The sequence below is a fragment of the Lepidochelys olivacea genome (assembly GCF_965140295.1).
Source record: "Lepidochelys olivacea isolate rLepOli2 genome assembly, chromosome: 8".
In the NCBI taxonomy this organism is placed as follows: Eukaryota; Metazoa; Chordata; order Testudines; family Cheloniidae; genus Lepidochelys; species Lepidochelys olivacea.
In genome coordinates, this window is record NC_140418.1 from 39,161,466 (window position 1) to 39,173,691 (window position 12,226).

At 53.9% G+C, this 12,226-nt stretch overlaps 1 protein-coding gene across 2 annotated transcripts in view; it reads right to left on the bottom strand.

The window, feature by feature from the left end:
- The window catches only part of ARAP3 (ArfGAP with RhoGAP domain, ankyrin repeat and PH domain 3), a 53,621-nt gene that overhangs the window by 27,073 nt on the left and 14,322 nt on the right, over positions 1 to 12,226 (bottom strand). For both annotated transcript variants that reach the window (XM_084635733.1, XM_084635734.1), the window contains exons 6-11: positions 7,884 to 8,153; positions 7,291 to 7,360; positions 2,166 to 2,286; positions 1,305 to 1,492; positions 381 to 487; positions 21 to 220 (exon numbers count right to left, since the gene is read on the bottom strand). In XM_084635733.1, the coding sequence (XP_084491859.1) occupies positions 21 to 220; positions 381 to 487; positions 1,305 to 1,492; positions 2,166 to 2,286; positions 7,291 to 7,360; positions 7,884 to 8,153 (956 nt within the window). The remainder of the gene's footprint in view (positions 1 to 20; positions 221 to 380; positions 488 to 1,304; positions 1,493 to 2,165; positions 2,287 to 7,290; positions 7,361 to 7,883; positions 8,154 to 12,226) is intronic.

The window sequence follows — 12,226 nt, forward strand, 5'->3', positions numbered from 1 at the left end:
GAGGAAGGAAATGCACTGGCCTGCACACTGCTTGCAGATCACCACGCACAGGTTGATGGATGCCCAGTCGGGGCTCAGGGCTCTGCAGTCAGCACAGAACTTGTTGGCTTTGTTGGACCAGATTTTCTCAGCCACCTCGTAGTCATACAGCATCTCTGCAATGGCATCCTGCAGGGCCTCCATCCACTCCCGTTTTTCCCGCTCTGACTCAGCCACGAAGCTGGGCAAAGGCACAACCAGGAAACTCAGAGTGTCCTGGGCTTGTCCTTGGGCACCCGAGTTACACAGAGCCCCGCTGCAGCACCCAGGTATGCCAGGGCACCCAATACGCTGCCCAGCCTCCAGCCAAACCCCAGACTGGCACCCCCCAGCACAGTTACCTGAAGATCTTGAGTGGGCTGATGAGCTCGAAGCTACGGTTCTTGGCCTCCCGGATGGTGGCACCGTGGAGCTCTATCAGGCAGATGGCGATGCCCATTTTAAAGAACTACGAATGGAGATGGATGCAGTGAGAGGCTGCAGCCTTAGCCCTGCAGAGCCATGGCCCAGCAGGGGGTACAGCACCCACAACCCTGCAGGACAGCTGCACACGCTCCAGGTACACCCACAGACAGCAATGCCTGCATGGGGCACTCTCCCCCTTGGCATACCAGCGGGCCCGCTTTGCCAGCCTGCACTGAGACTCCACAAAAGCACATATCCTGTGGGGTGGGGGTGGGTGGGTACACACCCCCTCAAACACTACCCATGCCAGGAATAACCCGTCCCTGGTAAGGTGGGGACTCAGACTCTGGTCTTACAGACCAGGCCTGTCTGCTACATTATCCTCTCTGCCCTGTCCCCCGTCCCTGGCTCCTCCCGCACACTGCTGGGGGTGGGCCAGGCCAGGGAGAATGGCCACCCCGTGTTACGGAGGGGAAGCAACTGGCTCTGGAACCAGAGGCCACCATCTACTCATCCCAGCGCAGTGCCCTCTCCTCTGTCAGGTCCCACAGGGGAAAGGGGCTGGTCCCCAGTCAGAGCGGCCTGGCCCGCACTGGCATTAGGCACATGTAATCCTTGAGCGGGCGTCCACAGCTCCTTGGCCTGCCCACAGACATGGGCACACAGGTTCCGGGCCATCATCTCTGATCCCAACTACAGGGGCCTCAGCGGCATGTGGGTCTCCTTGGGAGTCCCAAGCTGGGGCCATTGGGTGCTGGGCCCAGGCCCGTGGGGGTGGCCTCAGACTCAGCCTGGCTCCATGCTGCTGGGGGACTCTAGGGCTCCCCACCTGCAGCATGGCCAGGCCCCGCCTCGCTCACCTGCTCACTCTTGTACAGCCACATGTTGGCCAGGCTGAGGGCTGCAAACAGCTTGGACTTGTGGCCCTTGAGCTCCAGGGTGCCACACTTCTGGCAGTGAGTGCTGCTGGCCAGGCGGGGCTGGGGGCTGACCAACCGCTGCTCTGCCACCTTTCTCTGCAGGGTGGAGCACCACTCGTTCCTCTGAGCTGCAGGGCACAGCAGGGGTGGGGTGGAGACAGGCAATGAGTGTCCACACGCAGTCCAGCACCACCTGGGCATAGCCAGGACACCACAGATGGAGCCCAGCCAGGAGCCGGCCCCAGACATCCCAGCCCCAGGGCTCGGGAAGCAGAGCAGGGATGAGCAACTGGCCCAGCCGCAGCAGAGGGGCGCTTGCTGTGGCAGACCTGGGGGAGCTCCCCATGGTGGCAGGCTGGGCCAGGGGAGCAGTGAGCACTGTCAGTGGGAAGCAGGGACTCCACGGGGAAGCAGTGTCTGAGGGAGGCCATGGGTCGGGGGGCAGGGAGAGGAATGGTCCGTACAGGGGGCACAGAGGTCAGGCTGGAGGAAGCAGCTGGGGCCAGGGAAGAGTTGTGGATGCAGGCACCTAAGGGAGTTTGGGCTGAAGGACCTGCAGTGGAGGTGGGGGCTCTGACTTGGGAGGGGAGGCCTGAGGATGGGGGAAACCCCTCAAAGGGGAGTGGGCTCCGGTTGGGTGAGGGGAAGGCTCTGGCCAGGGGCTGTGGATTAGGGGCAGTCTCTAGCCATGGGGGCTCTGGCTGTGGATGGGAGGCAATCTCTGGAGGGGGGGCTCTGGCTGGGGGCTGTGGATGGGGGGTGGTTTCTGGATGGGGGGCTCTGGTCAGGGGTCTCTCTCACCTTCATTCTCGGCTCTGAAGACAAAGATCCTGTGGCTTGTGACGACCTGGAACTTGTTCTCCTTGGTGGCGCGTGCCATCTCAATGACAGAGAGCGGGATCACACCCTTGGGATATGGCTCCTGGAACAGCCCCAAGAGGGTTACACTCCAGACTCTGATAGGACCCCATTGCCCCTGGTGGCAGTGTGCCCCCTTCAGGCAGGGCCCAGGGAGTTTGCTTTGGGCTAACTTAGTGTTTACATTGCTCTTTTATTACCCAGAAGCTCTGTGTTCTTGGGGAACCAGGGCACAGTACCCAGCCTGTCTGACTCACGAAAGACCTTCCCCACCACCACCTCTGCTTGAACCAAAACGGATCAGAAGAAAGACTTATAAAAAGCAATGAAAAGGCACTGGGAGACACACCTAAACCCCTGGGATAAGGGTGACAGGATTAAGGAAACTCCCCTAGCTTCATTTGCATGGAAGATGAGACAAGTAGGCATCTCCATTAGCATACAGAATGGAGAACAGAGATTCCACAGCAAGAACTGCACAGAACTCTGGGACCAAAAAAAGCAGGGAAGCACTGCATGATGGGGGATCTCTGCTCCAGATGTTAATGAACCCACGCCTGTACACACCCAGCTCAGTAGTTATCAGACCAATTCTAGTAATAAATCCTTTATTGGTATCCAAAAGAGTGAAGCTGCCTAATTGCATTGAGAGCTCCCTCCAAGGAACACCACCCATAGCCAGGAATGATCAGCTTCCACTGTCTAGCCTGAACAAAACAACTTTGGTATACTCCCTTGAGCCATCAGTGTACACATAAACAAATCTAGTGTTCTCCCTTGAACCATTTTTGTTTCTCTACAAAAACCCCAACCCATTCTCAAGTAAGTGTTCTGATGCCTGAATCCAAAATCTGCCTCAGTTCCATTCAGACTTCATCTTCTCCTGACTGATCATGCTGGGGACTCTGCCTGTCTCCAGCACTCCAGACCCTCAGCTACCACCACCACCTGGGACCCCCAATCGATTCAAGGGGTGGTGAGAACCCAGCTCTCTCTCTCTCTCTGTATAGCCTTCTAGCCCTGACTTGAGTGATCAGTTACAGTTTTCTCAACCTGAATTTTATAATCAAGTGCAAGTTAGATTTAATATTATAACTGTTTTGTTTGTTTGGCTCCCCTATGATTATTACCTGGAAATAAATAACTTTCATGATTAAGCTGGTTGCTTCTCTCTCTCTCTCTCTCCCCCTCCCCCACCCTTGTGGGTGTTTTTTGGTTTCCTCATTCATTCTGCAGCAACGCTCCTCGAACCTAAGTTAAAAGATCCCTGCAGCACCCAAAAATCCTGTGGGGTTTGCTCATGAAGTGGGTCACTATCAGAACAACTGTAACGTGAAAGTGGGGATAGGGACGTGCTGAACCTGGGACGTAGGAGGGTGGCAGCTTGGAGGTGCTGCTCAACCCTGCCTGCTGAGTCCAGGGACATACAAGGGGTCAGCTTGGGAGTGCTGATTAACGCGGGTCCTCTCCGATGTGCTCTGTTAATGTGTCTGTTTGTCTAATTCTGGGGCTGGTATTGAGGTGCCAGAGGTATTAACTGCCAAGTCTAGAGATGTTAAATGGCTCACTGAGAGCTGAAACCAGTTGTGGTGAGACTGTGTTTCTGCCCAGACCTGAAATCACTTGTGGCAGGACTGTATTTCTGCACAGAGCTAAAATCACTAAGAGACTGCGCAGCAGAGCAGCAAGCAGGCAGCCGGTGATGAGAGACCAGCAGGGTGGCAGTGGAGACATGTGATGATCGAGTAAGTGCCTCTTACTGCCCACCCAGGGTAGGAGGTGTGACGAAGTGGGCCTGTTCTTAATGTTTCCTCCGAATATTGTGGGGGTGCCTCAGTTTCCCCTATGCAGTTCTTAAGTATCTAGGGGGTGGGGTAAGGGTGTATGATCCTTGCAAAGCCCTAGAGGGCAGGTGTGTGCAGGGGTCTGGACACAGAGAATGGCCAACACCCTGTTTCCTGGCAACTGATGGCCTGGGCCCTTCCCCCCCTGCAAGGTGAGAGCTGAAGGGTTGGAGAACAAAGGAATCAGGTGACCTCCTGGCCCGGGAAAGGAACAAAGCCCAGAGGAGGAGGGGCTGGAGGGAGTTTCAGTTTGGGGCTGGCTGGGACATGGAGTGAAGTGCAGATGTGGTTGTCTGGCTCACTGCCCCCCAAAATGGACCCAGCTGAGGGGTCCCGTTCTCTGCACCTGCAAGCTCTGTTTTAGACCATGTTCCTGTCGTCTAATAAACCTTCTGTTTTACTGGCTGGCTGAGAGTCACGTCTGACTGCGGAGTTGGGGTGCAGGACCCTCTGGCTTCCCCAGGAGCCCCACCTGAGTGGACTCGCTGTGGGGAAGCGCACGGAGGGGCAGAGGATGCTGAATGCTCCGAGGTCAGACCCAGGAAGGTGGAAGCTGTGTGAGCTGTGTGTCCTGAAGACAGGCTGCTCACAGAAAGGCGACTGCCCCAGAGTCCTGACTGGCTTCATGGGGAGCAGTTCCAGAGCATCGCCCAGGGACTCCGTGACAGGAGGTGAACTCTGCAGATGCACCTCTGAATTCCGGGTCTGCACCGACCAAAGGCAGCAATTGTGAGTGGGGTGCAGAGAAGGGTCGGGCATGTGAAGGGGACTTTTGGGTTGCTAGACTTAAGACTCTGAGGGAAAAAGAAGCATTGCCAGCAGATCAAGGTAAGTGATTATTCCCCTCTCTTCAGCACTGGTGAGGCCACATCTGGCGTACTGCGTCCAGTTTTGGGCCCCCCACTACAGAAAGGAAGTGGACAAATTTGAGGGAGTCCAGCGGAGGGCAACAAAAATGATCAGGTGTCTGGGGCACATGACTTACGAAGAGAGGCTGAGGGAACTGGGCTTGTTTAGTCTGCAGAAGAGAAGAGTGAGGGGGGATTTGATAGCAGCCTTCAACTACCTGAAGGGGGGTTCCAAAGAGGATGGAGCTCGGCTGTTCTCAGTGGTGGCAGATAACAGAACAAGAAGCAATGGTCTCAAGTTGCAGTGGGGGATGTCTAGGTTGGATATTACGAAAAACTATTTCAGTAGGAGGGTGGTGAAGCACTGGAATGGGTTACCTAGGGAGGTGGTGGAATCTCCTTCCTTAGAGGTTTTTAAGGCCCGGCTCGACAAAGCCCTGGCTGGGATGATTTAGTTGGTGTTGGTCCTGCTTTGAGCAAGGGGTTGCACTAGATGACCTCCTGAGGGTCTCTTCCAACTCTAATCTTCTATGATACTATGAAAAGGAAACTGCCCAACCTACTTGGGGTGGGTCTTTTACTCATTGTTTATGTTTATGAACTCTGTGGTGTTTTCCCAAATTAATGCCAAGTTACTTCCCTCCTTTTATTAAAAGTTTCTTTTCTACACTCACTGTGCTTGTGAGTGGGGAGGAAGTATTGCCGCTCAGAGGTGCCTAGGGGTGCTACATAAATTTCCTAGGTTACGGGGTGGGGGCTCAAACCAATTCTGTGTTGGATCGATGGAAAGGAACCCCTAGATATTGAACCCGGCCCTGGCTGCAGCTGGCTCCACCTGGCAGAAGGGTTACACGTGCATAAGTGTTGCAACACCTCTGGGATGGCAGGGGGTGTGAATGGACAGGCCTTGGCCCAGCTTGACTCAGAGCCCAGACCGAGTCCCTGGCACTGACAAAGTGAGCAAACAGCTCGGCCCTTGGGCCCAGGAGCACACAGTGCATGTGCCTTGAGAGGCCATGAACAAGGAGTCCTTCAGCATCATGCACCCACGTCTCAGAGTCAAGCACATGCAACTCCATGGCTCTGGCATGTTCCTTCAGGTGCCTGCTCCCGGGATATTCCTCATTCACAGCACTGGGATGGGCACATATACAGCCGCTCCTAAGGATGCCCCCCCGGTCAGGCGCTTGGGCCCCCTCCTGGGCTGTTCCCAGGATCAGGCCACGTACGCACTGGGAGCTGCACAGCTCCTGGCTACTAGCTGCACCATTCCAATGTGCCTGGGGCAGGAGAGTCCTGAGTGCCCAGGAGAGCAGGCCCGGCCCAGCTCCTTGGCACCCTGCTGGGGTGCTGCATGTCACTGGTGAGGAGGGCCCTACTTCAGCCTTAGCTCCCCTCTCCCTGAGCAAGAGCGCAGACCCTGCCGGGCGCCCAGGGCAACACAAAGGCTCCCAACTCAGGCCAATCCACCCTGCTGTCCTGGGAAGGCTCCCAAGGGGACTGTTCAAGGGGGAAATACACCATTGCCCTGCCCCACCTCCCCTCGGACTCACAGGGCAGAACCAGTTTCCCTCATCCCCCTCCTCTCCCCTTGGCAAAGTCCAGCCTGGTCACAGCCCAAAGCGGGAGGGGCACGGGGCACTGCAGCAGGGAATACGGAGGCAGAAAGAAAATGGAAACTGCTATGCCCCAGGGCACAAAGGGGTGCTCCTGCTCAATGAACTGGGACTGGGACATGCCACTCCCACCCCTTCCCCCTCCTCCATTAACCTCATCCCTATCCCTACCCCAGCCCTTCCCCCCCTCATCAATTTTATCCCCTAATCCTGACCCCTAACCCTGCCCCTTCCCCCATTAACCTCATCCCCTAATCCCAGCCCATCCCGCAACCCCAGCCCTTCCCTGTCCTCATCAAACTCATCTCCATCCCCCACCCTTCCCCCTCTTCTTCAACCTCATACCCTAATCCCACCCCATCCTCTAACTCTTTCCTCTCCCCCATCACCCAAATCCACCCCATCCCCTAACCAAGGCTTAATTTATAATGAAAGAGGTGCTGGGGCTCAGACCCTGCACAAATTAAGCACTGGCTGTGAGGCCAGAGAGTGGCGGCTGCAGACTGGGCACCCAGCTCAGGACAGAATTACGGGTGGCATGGTATGGAGGTGTCAGGGCTATTAAATGCCAAGTCTAGAGGTGCTGGGGCTCAGCCCCCGCACAAATTAAGCACTGCCCCTAACCCTGCCCCTCTCCCCTTCTCCTAACCCTGCCTACCCCAGCTCCACCCCTCTCCCTGTCCTGCCAGCCCATCCCCTGACCGGGCCCTGGTAGCAGACTGCTCACTGTGCAGCTGGGCTGCGGTCCATACAGACTCACCTTCTCGCTGTGGAAGTACATGAGGTTTTTCCCGTCGAATCTGATGAAGCGCCTCTGGAAAACATAATTCCTGGTGGGAGGGCAGAGGAGGGGAGGCTGCTGGGGTCAGATCCTGGCAGAGCCCTGGCCCCTGAGACACCCTCAGACTAGCTAGAGCCCACTGCAGAAACAAGGGGAGGGCACCCCTGCAGGAGGTGAGACAGGGCTCCCTGGGTTGGACTCCCCGTCCCAGCAGTCGTGCTGCACCATCCCAGCGACCCGACTGGCCCAGCAGGTCTAGGCAGGCATGTCGTATATAGCAAGGCTCCCAGCAGTTGCAGGCCTACTTGCAGGTGGCAGCCTCACCCAGCATGGGAGCACCCAGCGTATTCACTTGCCAAGATGCACCAACACCCGCCATGGAGCAAACCAGCCTCCTGTGGGCAGAGAGTGACGCCAGGAGTGGAGCCTGGGCAAAGCCAGTGTGGATCCCAATCCCATCTCCAACCAGAACTGCACATGGCCTTACGCAGGCACAGGGCGGGGACCTGCTCATCACTCACTGAGGTCCCCTGATGGGCACTCACAAACCCTCCCCGGGGCTGGGCACTTACCCCTGCGGGGAGAGCTTGTCCAGCCAGCCACTGAGCACAGTGGGTGGGCGCTCGGACAGCAAGGTGTAGCTGGCATACGGGGAGATGGTCAAGTCATCCAGGACCTCGTCTGGGTAGAGGTGAGACGGAAGGCTGAACTGGGAGCCCTCGGCCTGAGGAGCCTCCACCATGGCATAGTCCTTCGTGTTGTTCTGGAGGATCCAGTTGATCCGTTGGGCCCGGCTCTCATGCTCCTCTGCTGTTCCCTCACTGCTGCACTCGCTGCTGGTCCTGCGGGTGGGACACAGCCTGCCTACTGCTGCTTTCTGGACGAGGGACAGCTGGGGTCCAGCAGCCCCCAGGCAGCACAGACACAGCCTCAGACCTAGCCCTGCCCCACTTCTCCCCATAGAGCCAGAGCTCAGCCCCGGCACATGCTCCACAGGGCACCAGATGAGATGTTTAGGCTGCACCTGTGGGGTCCAGGAGTGGAGACGTGGTGCTGCATATGACTGTCACACAAAGTGCCCCACAGACCCCAGCTGGCCCCCACAAACCTTAAATGACAAATTGCCATGTGGGACCCCAGCATGGGCACAGAGCACCCCCTAAACATATGCTCTGGGTTTGCTTACAGAAAGCAGCAGAGCCTCTGAGGGGCATCCTTGGGCTACTAGTGGGGTCCAACCCCCCTTCTTCCCCTCAAACCCCAGCACCAACCTGCCTCTGCCCCACAAACCCCGTCACTGACCCCCTATTCCCACCCCTCAAACCCCAGCACCGACTGCTCCCCTCCCGCCCCACAAACCCCAGCACCAACCCTGCCTCCACTCCTCAAACTCTGGCATCAACCCCGTCTTCTCTCCCTCAAACCCCGGCATCAACCCACCCTTCTCTCCCTCAAACCCCGGCATCAACCCCCTCCCGCCCCACAAACCCCAACACCGACTGTGTGGGAGAGAGGACTGTAGCATGACACACAGGGTAACAACTAGGGCCAGGAGATGTTGCTGCTGTTGCCTACTCTGACCTTGTCTCTGGTTGTTTCCCCACCTGTTTTCCTTTCTCTAGCTTTGGCACCTGCCCCGCCTCCGTGGGGCACCCCTCCTATCTTGGTCTGTCATTTTTAATCCTCTGACTTCAGCTCCCTCCATTTCTTCTAGAAGGCCTGTAAACTTTCTGTAATGGAATGCTAAACTGCAGCCAGTCCATATGTGGTACAGAAGAACATGACATGGTGTCAGGAGTAAACTAAGAACAGAAACAGAAGGCAAACAGCAACAAAGGTTGCAGACAAAAGGAACAGCAACAAAGGTTGCAGGATCTCATCAACATGCCCCAGAGAACTTCAGCTTTAACAAACCTTCAGACTGGACAGACCAGAAACCATATTTTGCAAGATTTCACATTGCTCCCAAGCTGCACAGAGAAACTGGAGATATACAGGTATCTTCTTTAATTTATGCTATGGGGAGGCAAGCAGAATGAATCTTTCAGTCCTCTGACTTTACTGAAGACAGTCACAAAGAAGACTGTGAAAGGGTTCTGGCTATGTTTGATGCATACTTTAGATTGCAGAGAAATACAACTTGTGAAAGAGCATGTATTCACCAGAGAATTCAAGAACCAGGGGGAAATGTTGAATGTTTTATAAGAACTCTGAATAAATTGTCTGAAAACTGTGATTTTGGGAATGCAAACCATGAAAATACACCTCTACCCCAATATAACATGACCAGATATAACACAAATTTGGATATAATGTGGTAAAGCAGCGCTCCCGGGGGCGGGGCTTTGACGTCCGGTGGCTCAAAGCAAGTTCGATATAACGCGGTTTCACCTATAACGCGATAAGATTTTTTGGCTCCTGAGGACAGCGTTATATCGGGGTAGAGGTGTATCAGAGAGAGGCTGGTCTTGGGTTAAGAGATATAAAACTTTCAGAGCAGCTACAAGTGAAGAGAGATTTAACTCTAGCCACCGCTATACAGATACCAAAATAGTCTGAAATTATGAAAAAGCAAAACCTAGAGAAACTTAACAAACTTGCAAAACCTGTGTAAAGCTGAGCCAATGAAGGATTAACAATCAGCAAGCTAGGGGACCTATAAGCAATCCTCAAGGGCATATCAAAAGGGTATTGCAATGGTAAACAGGGTCATTCCTTGTAGATGGTTAGCAAAGCCACGTCAGGTAGACTAGAATCTTTAACATGTTTGTCTGTATTGTTAGCGAACCAAAGGGCAGATGCTAAGTCTATTCGTCTCTGTTTACTTATATCTTGTTAGAAGTTTAACCATGTAACCAGATTAGCTTGTAGATGCAAATTTGTTTTCATGTCTTAATTGCCTTATATTATGTATGAGGCTGGTTCAGTTAACCATAAGATCAAAGATGTAAGATACTGTAGGAAATTAATAATATTATTTATGCGGTCTTCAACTCCCTATGCTATAATGAAATATCAGCTGATTGCCTGATGTCAATGAACGCAACTAGTTTACCTGTGTCTGCAGAGGAAATAGAAGATTAGCTTCAAAGCAACGCTCCACAAGACAATCTGCACTGCCTATTCTTCCTCAGGGGCAGGTCCTGCTGTGACAAGAGACTTGTCAGCTTGCTAGAGAGCTTTAAAGAAACATCCCAGGCCTTATCCTGCTATCTCTAGTCTGCTTAAACTTTGAACAGGAAAAATATAAGTCGTAAGACGGAGATCTTCCAAAAATGATTTGGAATAACCTGGAAAATACTTGGAAAGACTTGAACAGACTCTACACTTGGACTGCCTATTGGACTGTACCTCTTAAATTGATTCCAGAAAGACTTTTACAAATCAGCAGCCTCACCTCACCATCTCTGCTGTTTTCAGAGTAACAGCCGTGTTAGTCTGTATTTGCAAAAAGAAAAGGAGTACTTGTGGCACCTTAGAGACTAACCAATTTATTTGAGCATAAGCTTTCACATCAGATGAAGTGAGCTGTAGCTCACGAAAGCTTAAGCTCAAATAAATTGGTTAGTCTCTAAGGTGCCACAAGTACTCTTTTTCTTTTTGCATCTCTGCTGTGAAATTGACCTATGGACTTTACACATATCTGTATATATATCGAGCTTTTAACCGTTGTAACTCTCCTCTTTGTATTCCCTTTTTAATATTAAACCTGTAGTTTTTAGTTACTAAAGGATTGGCATCAGCGGGATTATTGGGTAAGATCTGAGACTCAAACTGACCTGGGGATAAATCCTTTGAGATTGGCAAACCTCACATATGGTGTACCAGGTTTTCAATAACCTCTCTCTATATTAGGCTTGTCTGTCTAATTCAGGGGTGGGCAAAGTTTTTGGCCTGAGGGCCACATCTGGGTGGGAAAATTGCTTGCAGGGCCATGAATGTAGGGCTCGAGCAGGGGGTTGGGGTGCAGGAGGGAGTGTGGGATGTGGGAGGGGATGCACTGTGCAGGAAGGGGCTCAGGGCAAGGGGTTGGGGCAGAGGAGGCATGCAGGGTGTATGAGGGGGCTCAGGGAAGGGGGTTGTGGTGCAGGAGTGGGTGCATAGTGCAGGAGGGGGCTCAGGGCAGTGGTGCAGCGAGGGGTGCGGAGTGTGGGAGGGGGCTCAGGGCAGGGGGGGTGTGGGGTGCAGGCAGGGTGCAGGCAGGGGGCTCAGGGCAGGGAGCTGGGGTGCAGGAGGTACAAGGGGGCTAAGGGAAGGGGGTTGAGGTGCAGGAGGGGTGCGGGGTGCGGCAGGGGGTTGGGGTGCAGGCAGGGGTCTCAGGGCAGGGAGTTGGGGTGCAGGGTGCATTCGGGGTGTGGCTCCGGCCCGGCGCAGCTTACCTGGAGCGGCTCCCTGCCTGCCTGCCCTGGCCCCGGCCCTGTGCTGCTCTGGCACCACGTCCCTGCGACCCCTGGAGTGCCTCCCCCAAAGCTCCCATTGGCTGCAGTTCCCCGTTCCCGAAATCAACAGTGGAGAATTCAACAGAAACAATTGACATCTACAATTTGTTCTTCAGAAAGAACAATCAACAGAGAAAACACTACAAATGATAAACGCAGAACAAGAAGGCGGGTCAAGGATTCCAAAGTGACCATAGCTAGTCGTTGCAACTAATGGACAGCCAGCTGACCAAGTTGTTACATGTTCGGGTATTGTAATTAGAAAACCAGCACAATTCAGACACACTTAACAGACAAACTTCAAAGACAGCATAAATATTGTAAATGGTGGAATATAGGACTTAAAGTGGGAGATGTGACGGAATGCTAAACTGTATTATACTGTTCAGCCTGTAGGTGGCAGTATGTAAAATACTGTATTTAAACTGGTTTCAGAGTAACAGCCGTGTTAGTCTGTATTCGCAAAAAGAAAAGGA